Source organism: Bison bison, unplaced genomic scaffold (genome assembly GCF_000754665.1).
Source record: "Bison bison bison isolate TAMUID 2011002044 unplaced genomic scaffold, Bison_UMD1.0 scf7180017864035, whole genome shotgun sequence".
In the NCBI taxonomy this organism is placed as follows: domain Eukaryota; kingdom Metazoa; phylum Chordata; class Mammalia; order Artiodactyla; family Bovidae; genus Bison; species Bison bison.
Genome location: NW_011494607.1, coordinates 932,713 through 959,431, shown reverse-complemented (window position 1 = coordinate 959,431; position 26,719 = coordinate 932,713). Strand labels below are relative to the sequence as shown.

Below are 26,719 nucleotides of genomic sequence, written 5' to 3'. Positions count from 1 at the left end.
ATTCAGAAAACGAAGATCATGGCATCTGGTCCCATCACTTCATGGGAAATAGATGGGGAAACAGTGTCAGACTTTATTTTTGGGGGCTCCAAAATCACTGCAGATGGTGACTGCAGCCATGAAATTAAAAGCCGCTTACTCCTCGGAAGGAAAGTTATGACCAACCTAGATAGCATATTCAAAAGCAGAGACATTACTTTGCCAACAAAGGTCTGGCTAGTCAAGGCTATGGTTTTTCCTGTGAGAGTTGGACTGTGAAGAAGGCTGAGCGCCGAAGAATTGATGCTTTTGAACTGTGGTGTTGGAGAAGACTCTTGAGAGTCCCTTGGACTGCAAGGAGATCCAACCAGTCCATTCTGAAGGAGATCAGCCCTGGGATTTCTTGGAAGGAATGATGCTAAAGCTGAAACTCCAGTACTTTGGCCACCTCATGTGAAGAGTTGACTCATTAGAAAAGACTCTGATGCTGGGAGGGATTGGGGGCAGGAGGAGAAGGGGACGACAGAGGATGAGATGGCTGGATGGCATCACTGACTTGATGGACTTGAGTCTGAGTGAGCTCCGGGAGTTGGTGAGGGACAGGGAGGCCTGGCATGCTGCGATTCATGGGGTCGCAAAGAGTTGGACACGACTGAGCAACTGATCTGATCTGAATGGAGAAACAGATATAGAGAATAGACTTATGGACATGGGGAGAGGGGAGGAGAGGGTGAGACGTATGGATAGAGTAACATGCAAACTTACATTACCATATGTAAGATAGATAGCCAATGGGAATTTGCTGAATGGCTCAGGAAACTCAAACAGGGGCTCTGTTTCAACCTAGAGGGGTGGGATAGGGAGGGATGTGGGAGGGAGGATCAAAAGGGAGTGGATATATGTATACCTATGGCTGATTCATGTTGCGATTTGACAGAAAACAACAAAATTCTGTAAAGCAATTATCCTTCAATTAAAAAATAAATAACAACAACAACAAAAATCTAAGGCGATCAGGGAATTCCCTGGGAGTCCAGTGGTGAGGACTCTTTCACTGTTGAGGCCCTAAGTTTAATCTCTGATTGGGGAAATATGATCCTGCAAGCCTCACAGCTCAGCCAGAAAAACAAACAAACAAACAAAAAACCCTAAGGCAATCAACAGGTTTTGGGGAGACAACAAAAAAACTCTTGAAAAATTAGCTGAGAGGACACTTGGCTGAACTACACTTGAATCAGCAAGTTGACATCCTGTCATCTGACCAGAATGTGAACAGATGTTACCTATAAAAGATGGGAAAAATTAGGACTTTTACAAGTATATTAGGAAAGTGTCAGGTAGATCCACTGTGAACATAAGATGATTAGCAAGACATAGAACAAGTGAACAAATTTCTAGAAAAAAATGTAACATACCAGCAGATCGAAAAGAAATTCCTACAACCTTATATAAATTTAGTTAGAAAATAAAAGTCTTTCCACAAAGAAGATACCAAGACCTGAAAGTTTCACAGTTAAATTTTGCTAAACTTTCCAAACAGAGCGTGTGCCAAATTTACATAAATTCTTTCAAGGAGTCAAAAAAAAAAAAAAAAAGAATTCTATGAAGTATTCCAGTCCATTCTACGAAGGCCTCTGTGAAGCCTCTGTGATTCCTAAACCTGAAAGAACTGTATGAGAGAAGATAATTACAGGTCAATCTCATTTCTGGACAAAGTTGCACATACTAGGAACAAGGAAAAACTAACTTGGATTTACCCCAGAAATGCAACAAGGGTTTGGTTTGACATTAGTAACTGGTCATGCTTCCTGCTAACTATGGTGTATACTGGAGAGTGTCGTTTAACCCTCTAATTCCTCTAAGGTAGTCGTCCACTCTAGAGTCACTGGCCACATTGGTTATAGACCGCTTGAATTGTGGCTAGACCAAATTAATACATGTACTGGAAACACTGGATTTCAAAGACTTAGTATGCAAAACAAGAGTGTAAAACATCTCATTAACAAATTTTCATAATGATTACATGCCGAAATGATAATATTGGGTTAAGTAAAATATAGTTTTAATATTATAATTCCCCCCGCTCTGTTTCACTTTTCTTGAATGTGACTACTAGAAAATGTTACATTATATCTTTGGTGCATATTATATTTCTATTGGAGAGTGCTATGTTCGATGGTAGGGTTTTCTTCATACCAAATTCCAATCATCCCTGTTTTTACTTCTATTGTCATCAAAGTGACTTTGAAAACGATGCTTCCTTGTGTAACTTGAGCAGTTTTCCTTAACATACATTCATGTGTCTTAGTCAGCAGGGAAAGGGCTTTGACTTTGCCCTATGTTTCCAAGTGCACAGCTGACTTGTAAACCTTCACAGTATTAGCAAATGTGCCACCTGCTGATGGCAGTAATTGCATTATATCCAGAATGCAATTAACTGTCAACGTTTTTCTTCAACTTTTGCTATCTTGTTCAGTTTTGCACCATGAGAGAAACAACTGTGGAAAAGGCTATAAAAATGATTAGAATATTATACAATAAATTATCATGTCAGGTACAGTAAGAAGCAAACAGTAAATGCCCTAAAAGAAATTCAAAGGAACCTCATAGATGTCCTTAGCATTTGACTATCCAAGCAGTTTTTTCATGGCTTTCAAATCCATTTGATTTCTAAGCCAAGGAAAGCTAACACAGAGAACTACTAATGACTTTCAAAGTCATGGGGTACTTCTATTCCCAAATAAATAGAAAAATAAAATGTTTTAAGAGAAATAAATTACAGTAGTCCCCTCCTTATCTGCAGGGCATATGTTCAAAGAACCCCACAGGAAGCCTGAAACTGCAGATGGTATTGAACACTAGGTACAGACTGTTTTTTCCTTAACAGACCTATGATAACATTTAATTATAAATTAGGCACACTTAACTTTCACTTTTCACTTTCATGCACCAGAGAAGGAAATGGCAACCCACTCCAGTATTCTTGCCTGGAGAATCCCAGGGACAGGGGATCCTGGTGGGCTGCCGTCTACAGGGTCGCACAGAGTCGGACACAACTGAAGCGACTTAGCAGCAGCAGTAACTAACAACAATAACTAAAAATAAAATAGAAAAATTATAATGATATACTGTAATAAAATTTATGTGAATGTGGTCTTTCTCTCAATTTAAAACCTATGCATTCTTTATTTCTAGAATTTTCTGTTTAATATTTTCAGAACATAGTCCACCATAGGTAAGTGAAATCTCAGACAACTCAGACAATGAACCTGTATAAATATGGTGCTTGTAATTTAACACCTAGCAGTTAGTTAGCTAGCTAGCTTCTTTATCTATTTAACCAGTGTTTGGAGGACTTTGTATGCAAGGGCACCCCAGAATCATTTATTAAATCCTTGTGTTACTGTCCTAGATACGGCATAAGTTTTTTTAAAAAGCACCAATTAACCTCTCTATGGAAACTTCTGTGACATTCCCAGTATATTTTGATATTGCAAGTCAGAATTGGACAAAATATTAGTTTTGTATTTTTCATACTCTGAGAAAAGTCCTTAGAACTCCATCACTTGATGAAGCTTGCCAGGAGCAGAAGAATCACTGAGATGTGGATCCAAAGCCTGACATGCTGAGCTTGGAGCTGCTGGTATTATTCAGGATAGGCAAGATGCTGCTGCTCTACCTAACAACCCCCAGATGTTAGAGCAACAGAAGTTTATCTCTCATGGGACAGACCCATCTCTTCATCCTCTTCCTCTGAAAAATCTGGCTTTACCATCTAGAAAGTCAGTCACCACTGCCAAAGAAAGGGAGAAGATGGAGCACCGCATACTGGATCTTCAACACCCTTGACATTCCTTCTCACGTTTCATTGGTCAGAGTCAGTCCCATGGGCACATCTCACTTCAAGGGAGTGGAGAAGTACAGTCCTGCTGGTGGTCTGGAGGAGCCGAGCTGAGTACTTGGTGAGCAGAAATCATATCCACACTCATCTTCCTCTGGGTTTCTTATTATGTGACACCATAGCTCTCCTTATCATTTTAGCCAATTTCAGGCAGTGTTGTCTGTTATCTATGGCCAAAACCATGATAACTGAATGCTGCTGCTGCTGCTGCTGCTAAGTCGCTCAGTCATGTCCGACTCTGTGTGACCCCATGGACTGCATCCCACCAGGCTCCTCCATCCATGGGATTTTCCAGGCAAGAACACTGGAGTGGGGTGCCACTGCCTTCTCCGAACTGAGTGCTAGAACACCCAAATCTCAAACCAGAAAAAAATCCCCTATATAAATTCTATATCCAGCAAAACATCCTTCAGATATGAAGGAGAGATTTAAGACATTCTCAGATAAATAAAAAGTGAGAGAATTGGTCACTAGCAGATCTGCCCTACCAGAAATTCTAAAGGTGGTCTTTCAAGCTAAAATGAAATAACATGGACTATAACTGAAATCAACATGAAAAAATAGAGTACTGGTAAAGGTCACGACATAGGTAAACATAAAAGACAGTTTAAAATAGTTCTCTAGTTGTAACTCTCCCATCTTGTTGGTTGTAACAACTGCATGAAACAATAGTTATAAATTCTGTGTTGAGGGACATACAATGTATAAAATTTAACTAACAGCACAAAAGGGAAGAAGAGTATTGTTATACAGGGGCAAAGTTTTTATATGCTATTACAATTAAAAGGGTATGAATCCAAACTAGATTATTATAAATCAAGGTATTAGTTGTAATCTCCAGGGCAACCACTAAAGAAAGAACTAAAAATGTTTATTTACTAAGAGAAACAAAAAGGGGAATTACATTAATATACTAGAAAATATCTACTTTAACACAATGGAAGGCAGTAATTGAGGGATAAGGGATAAAGTAAGAAGAGATGACATATATTAATAGAAAACAAATAGTAGACATAATTCCTACCTTATCAGTAATCATATTAGGTAATTGACAGAATGGATCTAAAAAAATATATCCAACTATATACTGTCTACTAGAGACATACTTTAGATTCAAAGTCATAAGTAGGTTGAACGTAAAAAGATGGGAAAAGATATATTATGCTGCTGAGTCACTTCAGTCGCATCCGACCCTGTGCGACTCCATAGACGGCAGTCCACCAGGATGCCCTGTCCCTGGGATTCTCTAGGCAAGAACACTGGAGTGGGTTGCCATTTCCTTCTCCAATGCATGAAAGTGAAAAGTGAAAGTGAAGTCGCTCAGTCGTGTCTGACCCTCAGTGACCCCCATGGATCGCAGCCCTCCAGGCTCCTCCGTCCATGGGACTTTCCAGACAAGAGTACTGGAGTGGGTTGCCATTATATTATGCTAGCAGTAACCAAAAGAGAGATAGAATAGCTATACTAATATGAGACAAAATAAACAACACAAAAATTGATCCTAGAGACAAAGGAGGATATTTTAAATGGGAAGAGAGCCAATCCATTAAGAAGATACAATAATTATCAACTTACACACATTTAACAATGGCCCAAATGTCATGTGGCAAAAACTGACAGAAGGAAGCAAGAGACAATGATAGTAGTTGGAGATTTTAATGTCACTTTCAATAATGAATAGAAACACTAAACATGTGATAAACTAGCAGTTGGAAGACTGGAGTGACTGTTATTCCTGGAGAAGACAACAGGGATTGTAGGAATTTGGAGCTGGATAAGGGCTTCTTGGGAGGCAACAGTGGTAAAGAATCTGCCTGACGATGCAGGAGACATAAGAGATGCAGGTTCAGTCCCTGGGTCAGAAGATCCCCTGGAGGAGGGAATGGCAACCCACTCCAGTACTCTTGCCTGGAAAATCCAACGGACAGAGGAGCCTGGCAGGCTACCGTCCATAGGGTCATACAGAGTTGAACATGACTGAAGTGACTTAGCATGAACAGAAATCATGCATCAAACAAAAACCTCCAAGAAAATATCATCAAAAAGACTTTTGAAGAAACAGGATTAAGTTACTTAAAATTCTAAAAAAATTAAAGTATAGATTAAATTAGCTGATAAAGATAAAATAATCTGTGCATTTAAAGATCACATTAATAGCCTCCAAACTGAGAGAAGATCATTGCAACTAGGAAAAAAATAGAAAAACAAAAGCCTTTGTGGGAAATTCAAAGTCCTTCCTGTACTGCTTCAAGAAAAAAAATTAAATTTTCACCAGATAAATTCAGAGTTCATTTACTCCATAAAGACAGAAGAGAATCTTTTCAAAGTGGATGAAAATATCAGGTACAGATATGAAGAACTGGACACATGAAAGATTCAAGCCAAGTTTTTTCAGAAAAACTTGAAGGAAGCAATGACTATTATCAAAGTCAGCTTATATCCCATGAGTAACAAGTTTATGGTAATAAGTTGAAGGTTTTACTGGCTGTAAGAAATCTCGATAATTTAAGAAAAGAAAATATGTACTTTAGCCAAAAAAAGCATTTCGAAAGTATATTTAGATCCTGATGTTTCAAATGAGGCATTTGGCAGAAACCCAAGAGGACCACCAACGAATCCTCTGGATGAAGAGATTCCCAGGAAAGGATGTGCATCAGGCTGTGTCAGCGTGAAATGAAGGATTCCTCCATACGCCACCTTCATCTTGTCACAGCAGGCTCTTCGTGAGAGCAAGACAGAACTTAGCCTAGTGCTCCTTGCTCTGGCAGATGCTCAAAACCTTCCTTTGGTCCTATATCCACTTGCCCTCCCACCTCAGTACCCCTAGTCCAGGCTCTAGTTCTCTGTAAGAAGTCAAGTGCTACAAAGGAGTCCCAGGGGCAAATTCTTGAGAAAAGGACCCACTATCCTTCTCCATATTCCAGAAAATGGGGGTGACCTGCCCCAGAAATGTCTATACACTAAGTGCTAAGTGATACTGAGTAATAAACATTAAGTATGGTTTTTCCTGTGGTCATGTATGGATGTGAGAGTTGGACTATGAAGAAAGCTGGGTGCCGAAGAATTGATGCTTTTGAACTGTGGTGTTGGAGAAGACTCTTGAGAGTCCCATGGACTGCAAGGAGATCCAACCAGTCCATTCTGAAGGAGATCAGCCCTGGGATTTCTTTGGAAGGAATGATGCTAAAGCTGAAACTCCAGTACTTTGGCCACCTCATGCGAAGAGTTGACTCATTAGAAAAGACTCTGATGCTGGGAGGGATTGGGGGCAGGAGGAGAAGGGGACGCCAGAGGATGAGATGGCTGGATGGCATCACTGACTCGATGGACGTGAGTGTGAGTGAACTCTGGGAGTTGGTGATGGACAGGGAGGCCTGGTGTGCTGCGATTCATGGGGTCGCAAAGAGTCAGTCAGACATGACTGAGCAACTGAACTGAACTGAACTGAACTGAATCAAATGAAGTATGGCAATGGCATTAAGAATAGACTGATAGACCAATGGAATAAGAGTGAGTGCCCAGAACACACTCAAGTCTTTTAGGGGGAAGTTAATATACAATTAAATTGCCACCATAAGCCAGTGAAAAAAATAAGTGGTTGTAAGGGCAATAATTCTATGGAGATCCTTACCTAATGGCATATACAAAAATAGACTCCAGATGACTCAAAGATTTAATCATAAAAGTGCAAACTATAAACTTCATAAAAGAAAGAGTAGGAGAATATCTTTGTGACTTAGAGTATGGGAAGTACTGCTTCCTACAAATTAAGAAGAAAAAGATGCCAACCCATTAAAAACGAGGCAATGGAACTAAAGAGGTAATTTTCTAAAAGAAGGAATTCAAAACTCTAACAAACACATGGAGAGATGCTCAGACTCATTAGTTATCCAGGGAAATGCAAATCACAAGACTGAGATTACAGTCTATACCTGTTAGTCTTGGCAAAACTCACAAGGCTGGCTAAGGCCAAGCACCGGCAGGAAGACCAAGATATGCAGTACTATGGGGCTGAGACTGACAAAACCATTCTAGAAAGCAATTAGTCAAATTAAGTACCCATGCTGGTCCCATCAGTTCCACTTCTGGGTGGACAAGCCAAAGAAATAACACACAGCTTCATCCAAAACCAGCCAGGTATAATAGTGTTCTCTGTAGTACCATTCATTGTGGGAAGGAAGGGGCTTGAAGCAAGGACTTGTAAAAATTGCTACAAACACGGGGTAGAAATACACATGGTAACATAAACGAGACTTCAAAAGTGTCAGTGAAAAAGTGAAATACAAATGAGGTATAGAATTGCATTTGTGTGTGTGCTCAGTCATGTCTGATTCTCTGCGACCCCATGGACTATAGCCCATCAGGCTCCTCTGTCCATGGAATTTTTCAGGCAAGAATACTGGAGTGGATTGCCATTTCCTCCTCCTGGGGATCTTCCCCATCCAGGGATTTAGTCCCCATCTCTTGTATCTCCTGCATTGGCAGGCAGGTTCTTTACCGCAGCACCACTTGGGAAGCCCAGAATATCATCTACATTGAGTCAAATATATATAAACCCAAAATTATAGTACACATTTTAGAACACCTCACAAATAAAAAGTACTCTTGCCTGGAGAATGCCAGGGATGAGGGAGCCTGGTGGGCTGCCGTCTATGGGGTCACACAGAGTCGGACATGACTGAAGCAACTTAGCACAAACAAAAAGATACAGATGAAACACATTAGAAGGGCTGCCCAAGAGCAGAGGTGGGGAAAAGGGCATAGAAGAATGAGCACATGGGAATTCCTTGGTGGTCCAGTGGTGAGGACTCCGTGTGCTCACTGCTGAGGGCCCAGGTTCAATCACTGGCTGGGGAACTAAGATCCCACAGCCACGTAGCATAACAAAAAATAAAATAAAAATTAAAAATAAAAGGACTCTCATACTTAAAAAAAATGAATGAGCACAAAAAGAAATGAGTAGAACAAGAGAAGCCTGGCACAGAACAATGATGATAATGTGCCATGAGGTGAGTTTGAGTCACTCGACTTTAACACCTCAGGTTTTTCACAAGAAAATAATACAGTACAAAGTTAATTCCACTACACTGCATAAATACAGTTCCTATAAGCTTTTAATACCAATATGTCTTCATCATTTAAACAAGATAATATTGTCAGCAACTTAAGAAATTACTCAGTTAAAACACAGACAGAAATAGACTCACAAACATAGAAAACAAACTCAAGGTTATCAAAGGGGCAAAGGGGTGAAGGAGGGATAAATGAGGAGTTTAAGATTAACAAATACATACTACTGTATATAAAATGCACAACTACTCAGGACCTACTATATACACAGGGAACTATATTCAATAGCTTGTAACAACCTATAATGGAAAAGAATCTGAAAAAGAATATATATATGTGTGTGTGTGTGTGTGTATAACTGAATCACTGCTAAAACCTGAACCATTGTAAATCAACTATGAAAGTGAAAGTGGCTTAGTTGTGTCTGACCTTTTGTAACTCCATGGATTGTAATTCTCCAGGGCAGAATACTAGAGTGAGTAACCTTCCCCTTCTCCAGGGAAGATCCCAACCCAGGGATCGAACCCAGGTCTCCTGCATTGCAGGCAGATTCTTTACCAGATGAGCCACAAGGGAAGCCCAAGAATACTAGAGAGGGTAGCCTATCCCTTCTCCAGCAGATCTTCCTGACCCAGGAATTGAACTGGGGTCTTCTGCATTGCAGGTGGATTCTCTACCAACTGAGCTATCAAGGAAGCCCTAAATCAACTATACTTCAATAAAAAAAATATATTGCTCAGTTAATTCTACTGTTTTGAGAATCTACTTGTGTCTCTGTTTATAAGTACTCTAAAAAGTATAATAAAAGGCAATTAAGCAAGTGAAACAGATTTATCAATTCACAGGGCTACAAGTTGCTTGGACCTAAAGCTAAAACTCAGCTGCCTAAGAAGCAGTGCTGCTTATGCTTAGGCTGCATTTGATTGAATGTACAACCAGCAGTGACATGGGGTCATGAGGTTGGCAAAGGATTTTTAAACATCACATTTAAATCCAGTATTTTTGGAGGATTGATCTAGAAACATAGCCTGGGATTCTGACAAGTATAGCTCTGCGTACCATGGTTATAATTCCTTTTAGTAGCAGAATGTCAGGAACCAAGGCATTTTTAAGACTCACAGGTGGATGCTTGATGCTGCTGAAGCTTTGGGTTTTATAAGGGCTTCCCCAGTGGCTCATCTGGTAAAGAATCTGCCTGCCAATGCAGGAGATGCAAGAGATGTGTTGGATCCGTGGGTTGGGAGATCCCCTAGAGGAGGAACTGGAAGCCCACTGCAATATTCTTGTCTGGAGAATCCCGTGGACAGAGGAGCCTGGCAAGCTACAGTCTGTGGAGTTGGACATGACTGAGTATGTGTGCATGTGACACACACACACAGAGCATAGTTTAAGCAGTGCCACGCTGACCTCAGAGATTAAGGGAGGAGGAGGGTTGCGGACAAAAGATCTGTGACCTCAGACTCACACAAATTCTGCAGCTGCTTAGTCATCTTCAGAAGCCCACATGAGGGGAGTAAGAAATGCACTGTCCTTCACTGAGGCAGCTACCATCAATATTTTGGTAAATTCCTTCTAACAACAGAAACAAAACAAGTGAAAAACTCTTCTCCTTCCTTATTTATTCCCAAAACTTTTCTCCAGTTTAGCAAAACCCACTTCCCTGCCTTTGAGGGGATGGCCTGCCTCCTGGCTTGTTGCCTACATCAGCATTTCCCATCTCTCTAGCACAAGGGGTAACTTTTTTTCTAGATTATGGAAATGCTGTGCCCAGTCAAGAAGTTTTAAAACATGGGAAAGTTGCCCAAGTATATCTTAATCCAACTATCTTCAGAAATCATAAAGACATTTAAAAAGAGCTATAAGAATTGAAAATGCAGACTGGAAATAATTTAGGCAACTCATCTGAAGTCTAAAATCCCATGAGATAAGTGGTATATTCACTGAACTTGTCCCTCCACTCTTCTTGGTATTTTTCCATTTGCTTAGTCACTATGTTGGGTACAAAATACAGAAATACATTGTTTCTGTAATATTCTAGTGTAAAATTTTTTCCATTCTTTGAAGCACTTGGCTTTACAGAACATTAGGTCATAAACAGAGACATTACAATGTTTAAAGAACCAGCAATATGTAGCTCCATTTGTAAGAGTGAGAAAAGTAAATTCTTACCAATTAGATTTGCTTGGCAAGAAAAATGTTGCCTCTTTTTGCCCCAGCTGGCAGGAAGGTCAAAACTAAATTCTGTTGCAACTTAACTCATCTTGGGCCCTGATACATTCAATCCCTCTTCTTTTTGTAGCAAAGACCCCTGCATGGGCCTTGCTGCTGCTGCTGCTAAGTCGCTTCAGTTGTTTCCGACTCTGTGCGACCTCATAGACGGCAGCCCACCAGGCTCCCCTGTCCCTGGGATTCTCCAGGCAAGAACACTGAAATGGGTTGCCGTTTCCTTCTCCAATGCATGAAAGTGAAAAGTGAAAGTGAAGTCGCTCAGTCGTGTCCGACTCTTAGCGACCCCATGGACTGCAGCCCATCAGGCTCCTCCATCCATGGGATGGGCCTTAGTAGGATTCAATTTAAGACACAGGCATGTCTAGGAGACTCCAAGATAGGACCCACAAAGGGCACAGTTACAAGATGAACTGAGGTGGTTATGAGAAAGAATAAAAAGATGACTGTACAGGCTGGGTCAATGATGGCTCAACACAAGACAGGAGCTGCCATTCAGCCTGTGTCTGTCAGGGTGACCTCTGACCCCGTGGGCTTACCCTTGCTGGGGACAATGACTGCTTTTCCGGTTTTACCATTCATCCCACTCCAGTGAATTTTGGTGGAACACGCATCAAAGGGAAAGAAATAAAACTGAATTTTTAAAATATTAATTCATTTATAAAGGAACTCCGTTTGTAGTATGAGGAAAATCACATATTTTGAGAATACTTATGCATAATGTAATTATGTTCCTTTACAAAGTGGCTCTTTATTTTAAGAATATAAAATATATTTTCAAACAAATCTAATTATATCTTATGATTTTAGTTTAAAATTGGAATATTGCAGTTGAAGTTTCTATAAAATCACATCTCTTAATTTATGTACCTTTCATCTGTCTTGTCTTTTCATCAAAGAGCAGATATAAAATTGTATTACCTTAACTGGACTGTCATTTTGAAAACACTTTGAAAGTTACATAATAAGATATTTAAAAATACATCTTGATCTAACATTTTTCTTATGTATAATGCTAGAATGAATAGTTTACAAAATATGTTTAAAAAAATACTCCCGTCCCCTGAGACTTATAAGTAGTGACAATAAAATTGAGATAATCTGATAGGCTGCCCTATTAATATTAAATAATTATACTAGCTGAAAAAGAAAACAGAATATTTACACCGAGTACATTCACTAGCATAAATGTGCTTATAGTGAAAAGTTAGATTTACATATTCATGTTGTGCTGCGTGAGTGCTAGGTTGCTTCAGTCATGTCTGACTCTGCAACCCTGTAGACTGTAGCCTGCCAGGCTTCTCTGTCCATGGGATTCTCCAGGCAAGACCACTGGAGTGGGCTGCCATGCTGTCCTCCAAGAGATCTGCCCGACCCAGGGATCAAACCTGCGGCTCTTGTAGCTCCTGCACTGTAGGTGGATTCTTTACCACTGAGCCACCAGGGAAGCCCACTCATTCCTATTGGATTGAGGGAAAAACAGTATTTCGGGGGACATGAGATTTAGCTTCTTGAACTTGATAGTTAGGACATCCTTCCCAAGGAGCTCAGTCTATTTTATTAGCAGGGCACATTTTTGTTTCTGAGAGCATCTGGGGGCCATGAAGTAGATAATATCTACAGAACCTCAGGTAATTAGGACCCACATCAACATTATGGTACAGCAAACCCACTGTAGGGTAGGGAATCTCCAGACCCTGCCAGGGGCCCTTGGCCTGAAGTTCCTCACGGCCGCCTCTGTACAAAGCAAGAACACTATGGAGTTTTGTACCCATGTCTGTGGATTATCTTCCTCCCCAAACCTTGAAACCAGAGGCTACTTGACCCCTACAATATGAGTATTAAAAACTTTCTGTAGTAATAAGAACAGTAAGAGCATAGGACACATTTTAGGATGGGAGGTAAAGAAATTATTCAAAGATCCAGAACTTAAGAGTTTCTCCAGGTCTTTTGAAGATTGTGAAAGAATAAACGAGATGTTCAATAAACCCTCTGCTCAGGTTTTTGGAAACCCTCTTCTGGAAATATTCTCATTCACAAAAGCAAAACAGATTTTCTTGGTTTCTGACCCACATGTTAAATTTTCAAAAGGATATTTTGTTTTGCTTTAATTATTTTAGTATTTGTTATTTCTTAATCAGTCAACCAATAAGTTGTCAGAACAATTAAAGATTCAATCTTACTTTTATCTGGACAGTTTTAATTTCAAATCTTATATCAGCAAGAGATTTCCTTGTCTGGCCTCTTCGGTGTCCAAATTTATACTTATTTCTCATCACTTGTTCATCATCTTCTATGGGTCTTCGAACATATTTAAAGCGATCTTTGAGAGCTCGTTTCCATAAAAACTGTGTAAAATTATAAAACAGGGCAGTTAATATTCAAAGAGGTTTGCATAAGCCTATATAAACAATAAAATAGTTGTCTTTCACCTTTAGGCTTGAAAATATCTTCATTTTCAAATTACAGACTGAGAAAAGTCTGTAATTTTCAAAAGCCAGACTGAGAAACCATGATCCAGTTAAAAGGTGTGTGGGTGTTCACTGTAACAGTCTTTCAACTTCTGTTGTAGATTTGAAATTTTTTGAAATAAAAAATTGTGACTATCAAAATCTTGTAACAATCTATAATAGAAAATAATCTGAAAAATTATATATTTATATATATACATATATATATCATCGAATAATTTTGCTGTACACCTAAAACTAACACTGTATTATAAATCAATTATATTTAAATTTTTAAAAGTTAAGAATAAAACTAGTCCTAAAAACAACCAAATGCTTCCTCACTTGTGTGCTCTCTCTCTCACATTAAAATTCTAAGAAATTTTCTACATCTTTCACGGTTACATCAGAAACACAACCTCACATACACTTGTGGGGAGAGTTTGAGTAAACACCTACCATGCCCCAAAGTTTCCCCTTCCACTGTATGTGTACAAACCTGGATCATAATGTGCTAAGCAGTTTTGCAGGTCTCTTAACAGTGAACCATCTTTAGTTAACATCACTGGGAGAAGATGTGGGTAAAAAGCACACAAGACCAAAGTCAGCATTATTCATAACTTTCTGTTTGTCTCATTTGATAACCACAAAACTAAAGGTCAAAATGTAATTAGGTAGATATGTATTTGCTTATATATATGCAAAGATTCTCTGGGAGGAATCTTTAATAATACTGGTTACTTCTGGGAAGGAAACTTGGATGATTGTAGGATAGAGGTGGGAGGGAGATGTTTCCATTATCCTTTTATAGCTTTTGAACCCCATGAAAGTATAACTTATTGAAACAGCAAATTTAGATTCTTTCTTTAAAACACAACTAACTCTATAAACAGTACCACTAATTTTTGGCAAATATTATATCTTAAGTATAGAAGGAATTCATGTCATGTCTGGTAATTATCAATACTAGGACCCCAGATTTGTTTGTATTTTTTTTTTTTTTGAGAAAATTTAGTTGACTTTATCGTGTGCTTTTGTACACAACAGAATATTTTAGAAAGGATATCATACTAGAAGCAACGGTAGCTGAAGACCAGTCTGACTTCAAAGTTACTGGTTCTAGATATATCTTTTCTGAGTCTGGGTGGTGAAAAATAATCTTTAAGGCCCTCTCGCAGTCAGAAAATTCTATGATTCTATCCATATATAATGAACTTTTTCCAAGAAAGAAAGAGAGAAAGAAAGAAAAAAGCAAAGCAAGGGCGGGAAGAAAGAAAACAGAGGCCTTAAATGTTATGTTCACAGATAGTGACATTTATTATTTGTTATTCAGATTGGAACTAATTGCTTAAATTCCACATCTTCAAGAAAGTACAGCAAAAAATTTTTCTCACAGATGTCTGTGAAAATAAAGTACAAAGGACATGCATCTTATTTAGATACAACTACCAACGTATGCATGTCACCTAGAGATATAAGAACTAATAGACATTATAGCTTTAGGTATAAAAGCTATAATTCTCCACAATTGTCCCTTAAGTCATACAGTTCCAGTGTCACAATGCACTCAAATTTTTTTAACCACATTGACTTTTTTAAGTGTGCAGTTCAGTAGAGTTAAGTATGTTTACATTGTTGGGCAATGCAGATCCCTGGCTTTTAAAGCCAAGGGACTTGCAGATCCAGAGAGCAAAGCTTATACCGAAACCTCTAGAACAGTGTTTCTCAACACTGGTTTCATATTAGAATCATCTGGGGTACTTTTAAAGATGCAAAGCCTTCTTCTTCAGATCAACTAAATCGGCATCTCCGGGGATCCTGATGTGCAGCCAGAGTTGAGAACTGCTGCCCCAGAACACCACCAGGATCTTTTTTTGTCAGAACAGCAGAACCGTGAGAGAATCAGGTGAGGCTGTGGGTCAAGACCTCAAGACTATACAACTTCTGCATGGGTCTAAACAAAGGCAAGAACCACTCTAGTGATGTGAAAGCAGAGATGTAGGTACAGTCACAGCCTCTCTTTCTAGTATGGCATCTCTCGAAGATCCTTCCTAGAGACTCACGGTTAAACACGAGCTTCCAGATAGCTTTGAGAGAGAGATTCTGATCATCTTTCTAGAGGATAACATAGAGAGAGAAAGAAGACCAAGGAGGAAGATGGGGAGGGATGAACAGGTGGAGCACAGAGGATTTTTAGCACAGTGAAAATACTATATATGATACAATAATCATGGCTACATCTGTCTAAATACACATAGACTGTACAATGCCAAGAGTGAACCTTAATGTAACCTATAGACTTTGGGTGATTATGATGCATCAGTGTAGGTTCATCAGTTGTAATGAATTACCTCTCTGTGGGGGATGTTGATAACGAGGGATGTTAGGGATGTGTAGGGGCAAGGGGTACTTGGGAAATCTCTGTATCTTCCTCTCAATTTTGCTGTGAACTTAAAACTGCTCTTAAAAAAAATAAACTTTTTTTTTAAAGAAGACATAGGAACACATAGAAATCATCAAAAAGAACAGAGCAGAGAGAGAAAGACCAAAACTAACAACAAAATGGGAACTGAGAGCAAGAGACAGAAGAGATGGTCAAGGGAATGGAATTAGAGAGAGACCAGACAGAAAATGACAGAGAAGGAGAAACAGATAGACTTAGATAAACAGGGAGAGAGAGAGACTGAGGAAAAGGGAATGAGGCCTGAAATTAGTGGACAGCACAAGGCTCTTATTTTAAGGAGGGTTGAGAGTAACCGAATGGTGCTGTGTGGTCACTTACAAAGCCACAGCCGTCCTCATCCAGGAAAGGGTGGGCCTGCAGTAGGGCATTGACCACGTCGTTATACTGCTGGGTGCTGGGGTACCTGTTCAGCGTGACAGGGAGGACATTTTTCAGTTCAAGAAGCCCGTGTTCCTCCCTATGAGTCCAAATTACATTCACTTTTCTTCCAATCTTTCTATGTGATAATGTAAACACTCAAATAAGGGCTTTCCTGATGGCTCAGTGGTAAAGAATCCGTCTGTAATGCAGGAGATACAGGAGACCTGGGTTCGGTCCCTGGGTTGGGAAGATCCCCTGGAGGAGGAAATGGCAACCCACCCCAGTATTCTCGCCTGGAGAATCCCACAGACAGAGGAGCCTGGTGGGCTACAGTCCATGGGGTAACAGAAGAGTCAGACACGACTGAACAGAGCACACACATTCAAATATTGGCCAATGCTGGACTTATTATCAATCTGTCATGCAAAATCTGAAGAGAGTGGGTTCCAAATGATTTCAAGTCTATTCTGAAAACACGCCCTCTCGCAAGGCAGCAAGTCTGCCCTGTTATTACTCACAGTGAGCCTTCCAGATACTTGGTCATGTCCGCCTGGAGGAACTCAATGATCCTTATCCTCATGCTGTGATCAGGACACTTCTGTTCTGCTAGCATGCACTTGACATCATAAGGAAACTCTGGTAAGACGTAGGACTTAGTCCATTGTAAGGCTTTATTCCTTGCTAGAATGTGTCTCACATTCCTTCTGTGAAATAAAAAACACAAAGAGTGAAATTCTATTTCAAATATATGTAACTTATTAATTCTCTATACCCTGAGAGAATGGCTGGATGGCATCACTGACTCAATGGACATGAGTTTGAGTAAAGTCCAGGAGTTGGTGATGGACAGGGAGGCCTGGTGTGCTGCAGTCCATGGGGTTGCAGAGTCAGACACAATTGAATGGCTGAACTGAACTGAAGTGATACGCTGAGAACTGATGATAGAAACCACATTCTTGAGATCTATATATATGAACGTCGTCAACCCATCTTCCATCCAGTCATCTATGTGCAAATGTTTAAAGGTTCATCAAGTATCTCTTATTTTCTTTCCCTTTGCACACACACAAATACTTGTCATTCTGGAAAAAATATCATAACAACATAGGCTATAGAAGACAGTCTGAAGTTGGGAAGAATGTCAATCCATGTATCTTGAGGAGGCAATAGGTAATGCATAGTTTAAAACTGAACAAGATATCTAACTAAAAGAGAGTAAACTGCAATTCAGCAAAGCAAATAAGGCATGTGATAAAGTCTTACTTAGCATCTGATTCAGAAAATTCTTCTAATTGGCTGCAAATAAAATTAATTTATTAATTCTAATTAATGTGTTATTTATTTCACTACAATAAATAATATGGTAGAGAAGTGCAAGAGTCACTTAATGAGTCACTTAGTTGTTCTTGGCTATTTTAATAAGGTAAACTTGGTCTCTAAATTTAAAATAAGTATTAGATATTCTGATCCTCTCAAATGAAGTTTCTACAAAAGGCTACGGAAAGTGATAGCTACAGAAAGCAGATGAGTGGTTGCCTGGGGCTTGGGGTGGGAGAGGAGACTGACTGAAAAAAGGACACCAGGGAATTTTTTAGGGTGATGAAAGCGTTCCAAAGTGGACTGTGACAATGGCTGCACACCAGCATAAATTTACTAAAATTAACTGAGCTGTATACTTTAAGTAGGTGAATTTTAGGTTATGAAAGTTAAATCTCAGTAAGTTTGTTTATAAAATTAAATATCAGAACCACTTTAAAACCTTAAGATCAGTGATTGATCCAATGTGTAAAAACTAAAATTTTCAAGCAAGTTACCAGAGGGAAGTGGTAGCATTCAGTCCATTTCACTAATAGGACTGATTGGGAAGGAAGTGAAGTAATAGAAGCAAGTCAAGCGGAAGACAAAGATTTCCTAAATTAACCTAAGTAGGTTAATCTTCTGGCACAAGCATGGACTACTTAGTAGCCCAAACAAAATTCAGATGAGCTTTGAAAGATCAGGTTTCCTTTAGAATTTTAGGTCATATTTTGTAAGAGACCAAGAGATATAACAAAACATGAGGAATAAAGGAAATTGGAGACAGAATTCTGCTCTCTTTTCATGATAAGATCTTTCTCCTTTTTTCCCCTTTGGCAATAACTATATTGGTGGTGAAAACAGGTCCCAGCTAAAACAAGCACACTGATAATTCAACACTTGATTCAGTACAGCAACAGGCAATTCCCAGAAGAAATTTGTGCCTCAGCCCAAACTATTTTCCAATATGTTCCCCTTTTATTTCATTCATTCATTCAAGCAAATATTTATTGGGAAGGTACTAGGGGGCAATTACTCGTCTACAATCCCTATTTCCTTTCTTATTCTCTTATTTCTTTCTCCCATGATCTCTCCTTTATCTACTTAGATCAAGATTCTAAAGTAATGGCAAGTTTCATTGGCTGTATTTTGTGCCTTCCCAAGATTTTGAAAGGTGCTGTAACTGTGCAGGCATTAAATTTGGTTTCAGTACAACATTTTAACATCTATCTCCTTTTCCTATGAATTTCAAGTCTATTTAACTGCATGACCCCTTTAGACTTTTGAGGTTGCTAGTCTTATACAGTATCTCATCAATGGATAACTTCTACATTCCAATGCTATAAAATAGGTCTTGAGGCAATTTTTATCTTCTTGCTCTATATATGTCTTTTCTCTTCAACATCAGGGTAAGAACTATATATATATATCATGTTCTTATTTCTGTCAAATGCCTAGAATGTGACTAGACACATATAGGCTCAATCAACGCCAGACAGTCCATCTTGCTCCTAATTAGACAAAATCAGAGGCAACAAATTTTCCTTTTCTTTACATTAAAACAACTTAACAAGATATTTGGAAGTGAACAGAATACAAAGTATGCTAACACAAGTCAAAACTAATATTATACAGAATACTAGAATCAGAAATTAAAAACACACTCTAATTGACTGCAGATAACTGCGGGCACAATCATCACCCATTCATAAAAATATTAAAATTCAACATTTGCATTGTATTTTAAAAATCTTTACTCTGAGGTTATGATTATTCATATCATTATTGAGGCAGAGTTGAGCAGAACACTGTAGAAGTCAGCTCAAAGTAAGAACATGGAGCAGAAAACAATCCCAAACTAAGAGGATGCTGATATTTCTGTTTCCATTTCAGAGTCAGTGCCCTTTAACAAGATAATATCAGAAAACAAAGATCTTTAATTCAATGGGTCACAACCCTGGGTTCATAGTACAATCACCTGGAAAGCTTTTAAAACATGTTAATGGCTAGGACTGATTCCCAGTCTAATTGAATCAGAGTCTACTGCACTAAACACTCAGTGTCTATGTAGACTTTATATTTGTCATAAAATGAAACTAACAATAAACTCAAGCTGACACATTTGATAACTATCAATATTATTATTGCCATATGTGCCACTTTAAAAAATCATGAGGGACTTTCCTGTTGGTCCAGTGGCTAAGACTCTGTGCTCCCAGTGTATGGGGGCCAAGTTTGATCCCTGGACAAGAAACTAGATTCCACATGCCTCAATCAAGAGTTCACACGCTGCAACCAAAAGATCCACATGACGTAAGGGAGATCAAAGATCCTGCAGACCTCAACTAAGACCTGATGCAGCCAAATAAATAATAAATGTTTTTAAAAAATTATGAGATAGAGGTTCTCAGGAAGAAGCTCACTGACTGTAAAACTTTAACTTTAATAAGAATGAAAAATCATCTAATTATTTTAACTCCTAAGAAACAGACAATATGGGCCTCACCTAGGATAAGGGAGATGGCCCTATGCAGAAAAGGGCCAATGGAGTTTCAGCCTGTTAAGGAAAAATCTCAACATACAGAAAACAGAAGTTGAGCCTTGGTAGGGAGCAGGAGAGACATACATGTGGGCAACGACTGCTTGTTTTATCGCCACGGTATATAACTTTTTCAATAATTAGGACAGCTCATAATATAGTCCAATTTTGCATGCCATTTTATTATCAGCTAGTATCCAATGTTTTTTTCTCAGATCCAGCCAAGATTCAAGCTTTCTAAATCTCCAGGACACACTTTGCATGTGTCAACCGTTGTTTCTCTCACCCCAAATGCCCTGAGTTTCCTTTATTCTTCTAGGTTCATCTTAGGTCCTCTCCCCAGGTAGATTCTCTTCCCCTCTCTCCTGACTCTCTGGTGGTCTTCCTTGTCTAAATCCCCCACATGGCCTGGTCCAGTACTGGCCCCATGGGTACTCACCTGTATCTTGCTTTCTTACCTGTTTTGATTTCCCTAATGCCATTGTCAAACGAAACAGTTGTTCTACAGTTCTATAACCGTTCTTTAACAGTTCTAGAACTATAACTGCTACATAGTTATTTAGGAACAGTTCTATAACAAAAATGTTATATCAAGTTTCAGGAACATTTGAGAGAGATGTAAAAATATTAAATATAACATTCTATGACAGATAAACAAAGACAGTCATAAATTGCTTAAACTTGTATTTTCACACATGAAATTGACATCTTTTGAACCTTTTCAAAAGATTCAAACAACCCACCCATGATAAAGGAACCATTGAACAGGAAGGCATCAAGCTGACATGCTAGCGGAGAGAAGTGTGATATCACTAAGTCCTCAAGTTTGAGATATGAAAATGTGTGGGACCCAGATGCAAGAGAGGCAGATCTGGCGATTGGAGTACAGTCCTCTGTTTACACAAAAGATACCTAAGAATTAGACTATGCAAACTTCATAATAATAAACCACCACTGAGAAAACCCTCCCAAAGAAGTTTTCTCACCAGGCTTTAGCTACATCCCATGTGGGTTCTTTATAGAACCAAGGGCAGAGTTCATGTCACACTCAACTGAATTCTGGTTGACTTTTGGCATCATAGTCATGAATCAGGTCTGCTACTTCTGCTAATGCTAAGTGGCTTCAGTCATGTCCGACTCTGTGCGACCCCACAGATGGCAGCCCACCAGGCTCCCCCATCCCTGGGATTCTCCAGGCAAGAACACTGGAGTGGGTTGCCATTTCCTTCTCCAATGCATGAAAGTGAAAAGTGAAAGGGAAGTCGCTCTGTCGTGTCCGACTCTTTGCAACCCCATGGACTGCAGCCTACCAGGCTCCTTCGTCCATAGGATTTTCCAGGCAAGAGTACTGGAGTAGGGTGCCATCGTGTCTACTTTCCTAAAATTTGGGCCACAAATGACACTTTTCTCTAGGGGCCCCCAGCTTGGAGATAATCTGTTACCCTGAGGGACTGTGATGCTTTTCTAGTCCTGCAAAATGGTTTTGCTTTCCGGTCCTTAAGGAAGAAGAGCATGTGACAAGTGGAAGTCTTTGCTGCAAAGAACAGCCATTCTCACTACCAGGCTTGGTCTTCATATGTAAAGAACCACCTCTATCAGTAGTAGCATTCCCAGCATCGAAGGAAAAAGCAGTGACAAATACTGTGCTCTCCAGGGACTTAATGGAAAGACTGTGTTCCACAAACCTACATTCATTTTATTCTTTTCCACACAGAAACTTGCAGACTCTCTACACTGAAAATGGTATATATCAGGGTGCCCAGTTTTCTATTATCAACTCTGAAACGAAATGCCATGTAACCACATCTAAAAAGCTTCAATGTTTGGGGAACACAGAAGAAGAGAATGGAGTCAAGTAAGAGAAGGTATAGACATCTGTTTAAAGAACTTGCTGTCATCTAACTGTAGGACATGAAAGGACCTTATAATACACATCTTCAAAACAGGGATTGAAGTTCACCAAACTACAAAGTTCAACAGAAATGTTGCTTCTGTGTTATTAGGCCATACTCTGTGAATCACCTTCTTTACTTTACCTAGGCAAGACTTTCCACTGCTAAGAAAACAAAGTAAACAAGAAGTTTTTGAAAAGCTCAATAGAGAGATGCATGTCAATGAGCTAGGTGAGATGCCATCTCTGAAAATATAGAACGATGTCACAGCAAGACATGCACGGACTATGAAGGAAATGCTGTTTTCCTTCAGCTGCAGCCACGAGTAATTCAGAAAATGTTTGCACTGCAACCACCAGTAATTCAGAAAATGTTTGCTCCACATTCTCATCATTTGATATGTGCTTTTAATTTGTGTTTTATAGCTCTGGGCTATCACAGCTGCCATTTAATCTATGAAATTTCCAGAGGAATTTAGTTTCTGAAAGGCATGAGTGAACATGTAATCAAGCAGAAAGTAGAGGTAGAGATGTGGCTGGCATCAGGCACTGTGCTGTAACACAGACAGACAGACACCTCTTAAATCCTCCCTGTCCTTGGTTGCCAGTGAGAGATTCAAGGAGCCAGGAACTTTTGGGGTTTTGACTAATCAAGAAAAGAAGCATAAAATAAATACATCTTTTATTTCTCCCTGTTCTCCAATTCTTCTTGGTATTGACAGATGGTCAAAGACCCAGAAATGTGACCTTACCCTCAATATTTACACTTATTAGCATGATAGTCACAAAAACAGATCTCATAGAGCTATCATAGTCCCTCTTTTTCTTTTTTATTTCTCATTCATAAAAAGGAAAAAGTAATGAGACATTACCTATGCAGTTGTTGCAAAATGTTCAGTACTACAATTTTGTAGTTCATAATTATCAAAATCGGGTGGTTCAGGACAGTTTTTTATTAATCCACCTGTATACTACTAGGCTTTTGAACCCTGACCTCATGTAAACAGTTTATATCCTCAGAGCATCTGCTAAATAGGGATGAGCCTGGAAAAATTCACTTTTCAAATCTGGCCCACAGTGCTGGTTTTATGTGACTTTTGGGGCCAAAAAAAGAGACTGACTTAGTCTTGTCCCAACTGTGTGCCATCTAGGCTGTGACTTGCCAGTTCCTCAACCATACAGCTTCATACAAATAAAAGTTTCCTAGTTCTAAGGATTCAAGCAATTTGATTTATACCAAAGTACCATTAAACCGGGTGGCTTAAGGGGCTTCCCAGGTGGCACAGTGGTAAAGAATCTGCCTGACAATGCAGGAGACGTGGGAGATGCAGTTTCGATCCCTGGTTTGAGAAGATGCCCAGGAGTAGCAAATTGCAACCCACTCTGGTAATCTTGCCTGGAAAATTTCATGGACAGAGGAGCCTGTCCATGGAAAATTTCAGGAAAATGTCCAGGAAACTTTCATGGACAGGTTACAGTTCAAGGGGTCGCAAAGAGCCAGATACATGTCAGATGTGTAGTTGATCTGACTGAGCAACTACACATACACACACGGGTGGCTTCAAGAACAAACATTAATTTCTCATGGTTAGAGAAGTTGGATGTTCCAGATCAGGGTGCCAGCAAAGCTGGGTTCTTGGCAAATGTGCTCTTCCTGGTTTACAGAAGACCGTCTTCCTACTGTGTCCTTACATGCCAGAAAGAGAGCAAGTTAGCTCTCTGATCTCTTTCCTTTTTATTAAAAAATACTATTTTTTTGGCCATGACCCACAGCATGTAGGATTTTAGTTCCCTGACCAGGGATTGAACCTACACCCCCTTGCAATGGAACCATACAGTCCTAACCACTGCACCACCAGGGAAGTCCTGTTGGCCCCTTAGCCTCTAATAAGAACACTAATTCCATCCATACGGAGTCCATCCTCAGGGCCTAATTACTTCCCCAAAGCCCCTCCCTCCAAATACCATCATATTGGGATTAGGGTTTCAACATAATGAATTTTGGAGAGGCACAAGCCTCTATTAATCTATTGTACATCCAGAAACGCCTTGCTGCTGCTGCAAAGGCTGGTCATAAGACAACACTAGCATCACTTAGGGCACCTGTTAGTGGTGCTGGCTCTCAGGTCCCACTCCTGACTTACTAAATTAGAACTTGCATTTTAATAAGATTCCTGGATGATTTTTAATTATACTGGAGCTTGAGAAGCACTGGTGTAGGGCCCTGATCTATTTCATTTAAGTCCTCCAGGAAATTCTAATGTACAGTCACAGTTACAGAGCACTGTCCTGTCCACTGGCACAGCACAGGGGCTTCTCGCCTCCTTAACACCACCCCTCTTCATTTCCAGCAAGTCCATTTTCTCTGCCTCTATCTCTCACATTCCAAAAGCACATATTCCAAATAGAATGTCCTATTCCATTTCAGGTGCCTGTACCTTTGCACATGGTATTTGCTTTTCTGGAAATGTTCTTTTCTTCTCTTGCTCCATTTTTCTTCAGATGAAATTCAAATTATGTTTCAAATCCACCCCCCCAACCCCGCTGCCTTCAGTTTCTGAGAAGACTTCCCCAGGGGCCTTCTCCATACTTACTTCTCTAAAAGTCTCATTTATCTTTCTTTCTGTGCTGTTTCCATACCCTGTGCATTTCTATTTCTGTGTCTCTTTCTCAATATTGCGGTTATTAACTTCTGGGTCTTTCTTGTCAGAATCTGCGTTCCCCTAGGCAAGGACAAAATCGCCCCACTTTACCCACTGTCTATATCATATCTAGTTCATGGTTTATATTCAGTAGCTTTTGGACTGAACAAAAGGGAAGAAGAGACTAGAAATCAAGTTTACTTTAATCTCTCTGAAGACATCCTATTAGTTAATAAGAATGAGCAGGAGTCAGAGAGTTATTTATCAGTCACAACAGCCCAGTTTTCCCTGCAATTCCTGTTTGGCTGCGTCCAGATAGCCTCCACTGAAGGAAAGTTCTGTTCTAACTTGATGAGCCAATGTTCTTCATTTCATTTCATTTGGGTCTCTGCTCAAGCAACATCCACTCAGAAGTTGAAAGACTGCCCTGAAAACCCTCCTGAAGCTAACACACACATGCACTTACATACACTATTTCCTCTATTTGCCCCTTTTTTCTTTGCCTTATTGGCCTCATAGCACTTAAACATATTTACAGTGTAATATCATAGGTATTTATTATTTCCTCACTATTAGAACTCTGTGAGGGGGAGGCTTGGTCTGCTCTGCTCCCCACTGTATCCTCTGTGCCTCCCAGGGCCTGGCATCCAGTAAGCACTAGGGAAATGTTTACTATGGAATGAATGAATGGACTCTGACTCAGGTGGAAAATCATTAAGTCAGTAGTTCCTAAGGTGGGTCCTGTGGTGTTAATAGATGTTACACAGAGAAAGAATTCTGGGCCAGACAGAGGGAAATGCTTTATAGCATTTACTAGGTCACTGTACAGACTTTTGAGAGTCCTTTGGACTGCAAGGAGATCCAACCAGTCCATCCTAAAGGAGATTAGTCCTGGGTGTTCATTGGAAGGACGGATGCTGAAGCTAAAACTCCAGTACTTTGGCCACCTCATGGGAAGAGTTGACTCATTGGAAAAGACCCTGATGCTGGGAGGGATTGGGGGCAGGAGGAGAAGGGGATGACAGAGGATGAGATGGCTGGATGGCATCACCAACTCGATGGACATGAGTTTGGATAAACTCCGGGAGCTGGTGATGGACAGGGAGGCCTGGCGTGCTACCATTCATGGGATCGCAAAGAGTCGGACACGACTGAGCGACTGAACTGAACTGAACTGAACTGTACACTGGGAATGTCCAGTCAGGGACTAGACTTGGAAGGTAATACGTCCAAAACACACAAAACTTAGGCATGGGTGTTCTATACACCTGTAGGGTAGGAGATGAGGGATGTAGCACTGCACTCTAGTTTCACTGACCTGGGATTCAGCATCTAAATGTGACAATGTATCCCTTGGGTGGACTTGCTGTACTTTGAACCTCCCCTTATTATGTGATGGATAAGATACACACACAAGGGTGCTGCTCCTTATTTTAGCTGTGTATGTGGCATTGCCTACAAACAGTATGTCAAGTGTGGACCTACTGACATTTGCCCTCTTGAGCATAGGTGGGTAAGATCATTCTACAGTATTTTATAGTAGTAGCCAGACCCAGAAAAAAAGTCATCATTAAAATAATTTTAAAACATGCTTGAAATTGTGACTAATTTATAATTACACCCAAAGGCTGAAGCAAACCATCTGCACACAAATATATTTAAAGTTCAGGGCAAGTGTTTTTAAAGTGGCATTTAGGAAACCTCTACCTGTTTATCTGATTTCATGCCTTATTAGGTACCAAAAGGGAAACAAACAGTTTCGAACAGTGTAGAGGAAAAATAAAGAACGGCATTGTAAAAGAAAAAATATCTTTCTAAAGGATCGCCAACACATGCTGAGGACAGGACCTTATAAGCTTTCCATCAAGAAAGGGCATTTAAGCAATTCAGTAAAGAGCATG

At 39.7% G+C, this 26,719-nt stretch overlaps 1 protein-coding gene across 5 annotated transcripts in view; it reads right to left on the bottom strand.

The window, feature by feature from the left end:
* SAMD3 (sterile alpha motif domain containing 3) overlaps positions 1 to 26,719 on the bottom strand; it is a 44,786-nt gene that overhangs the window by 10,076 nt on the left and 7,991 nt on the right. For all 5 annotated transcript variants that reach the window (XM_010834630.1, XM_010834631.1, XM_010834629.1 and 2 more), the window contains 3 exons: positions 16,969 to 17,154; positions 16,409 to 16,493; positions 13,360 to 13,524 (listed from right to left, as the gene is read on the bottom strand). In XM_010834630.1, coding sequence (XP_010832932.1) covers positions 13,360 to 13,524; positions 16,409 to 16,493; positions 16,969 to 17,154 — 436 coding nt within the window. The remainder of the gene's footprint in view (positions 1 to 13,359; positions 13,525 to 16,408; positions 16,494 to 16,968; positions 17,155 to 26,719) is intronic.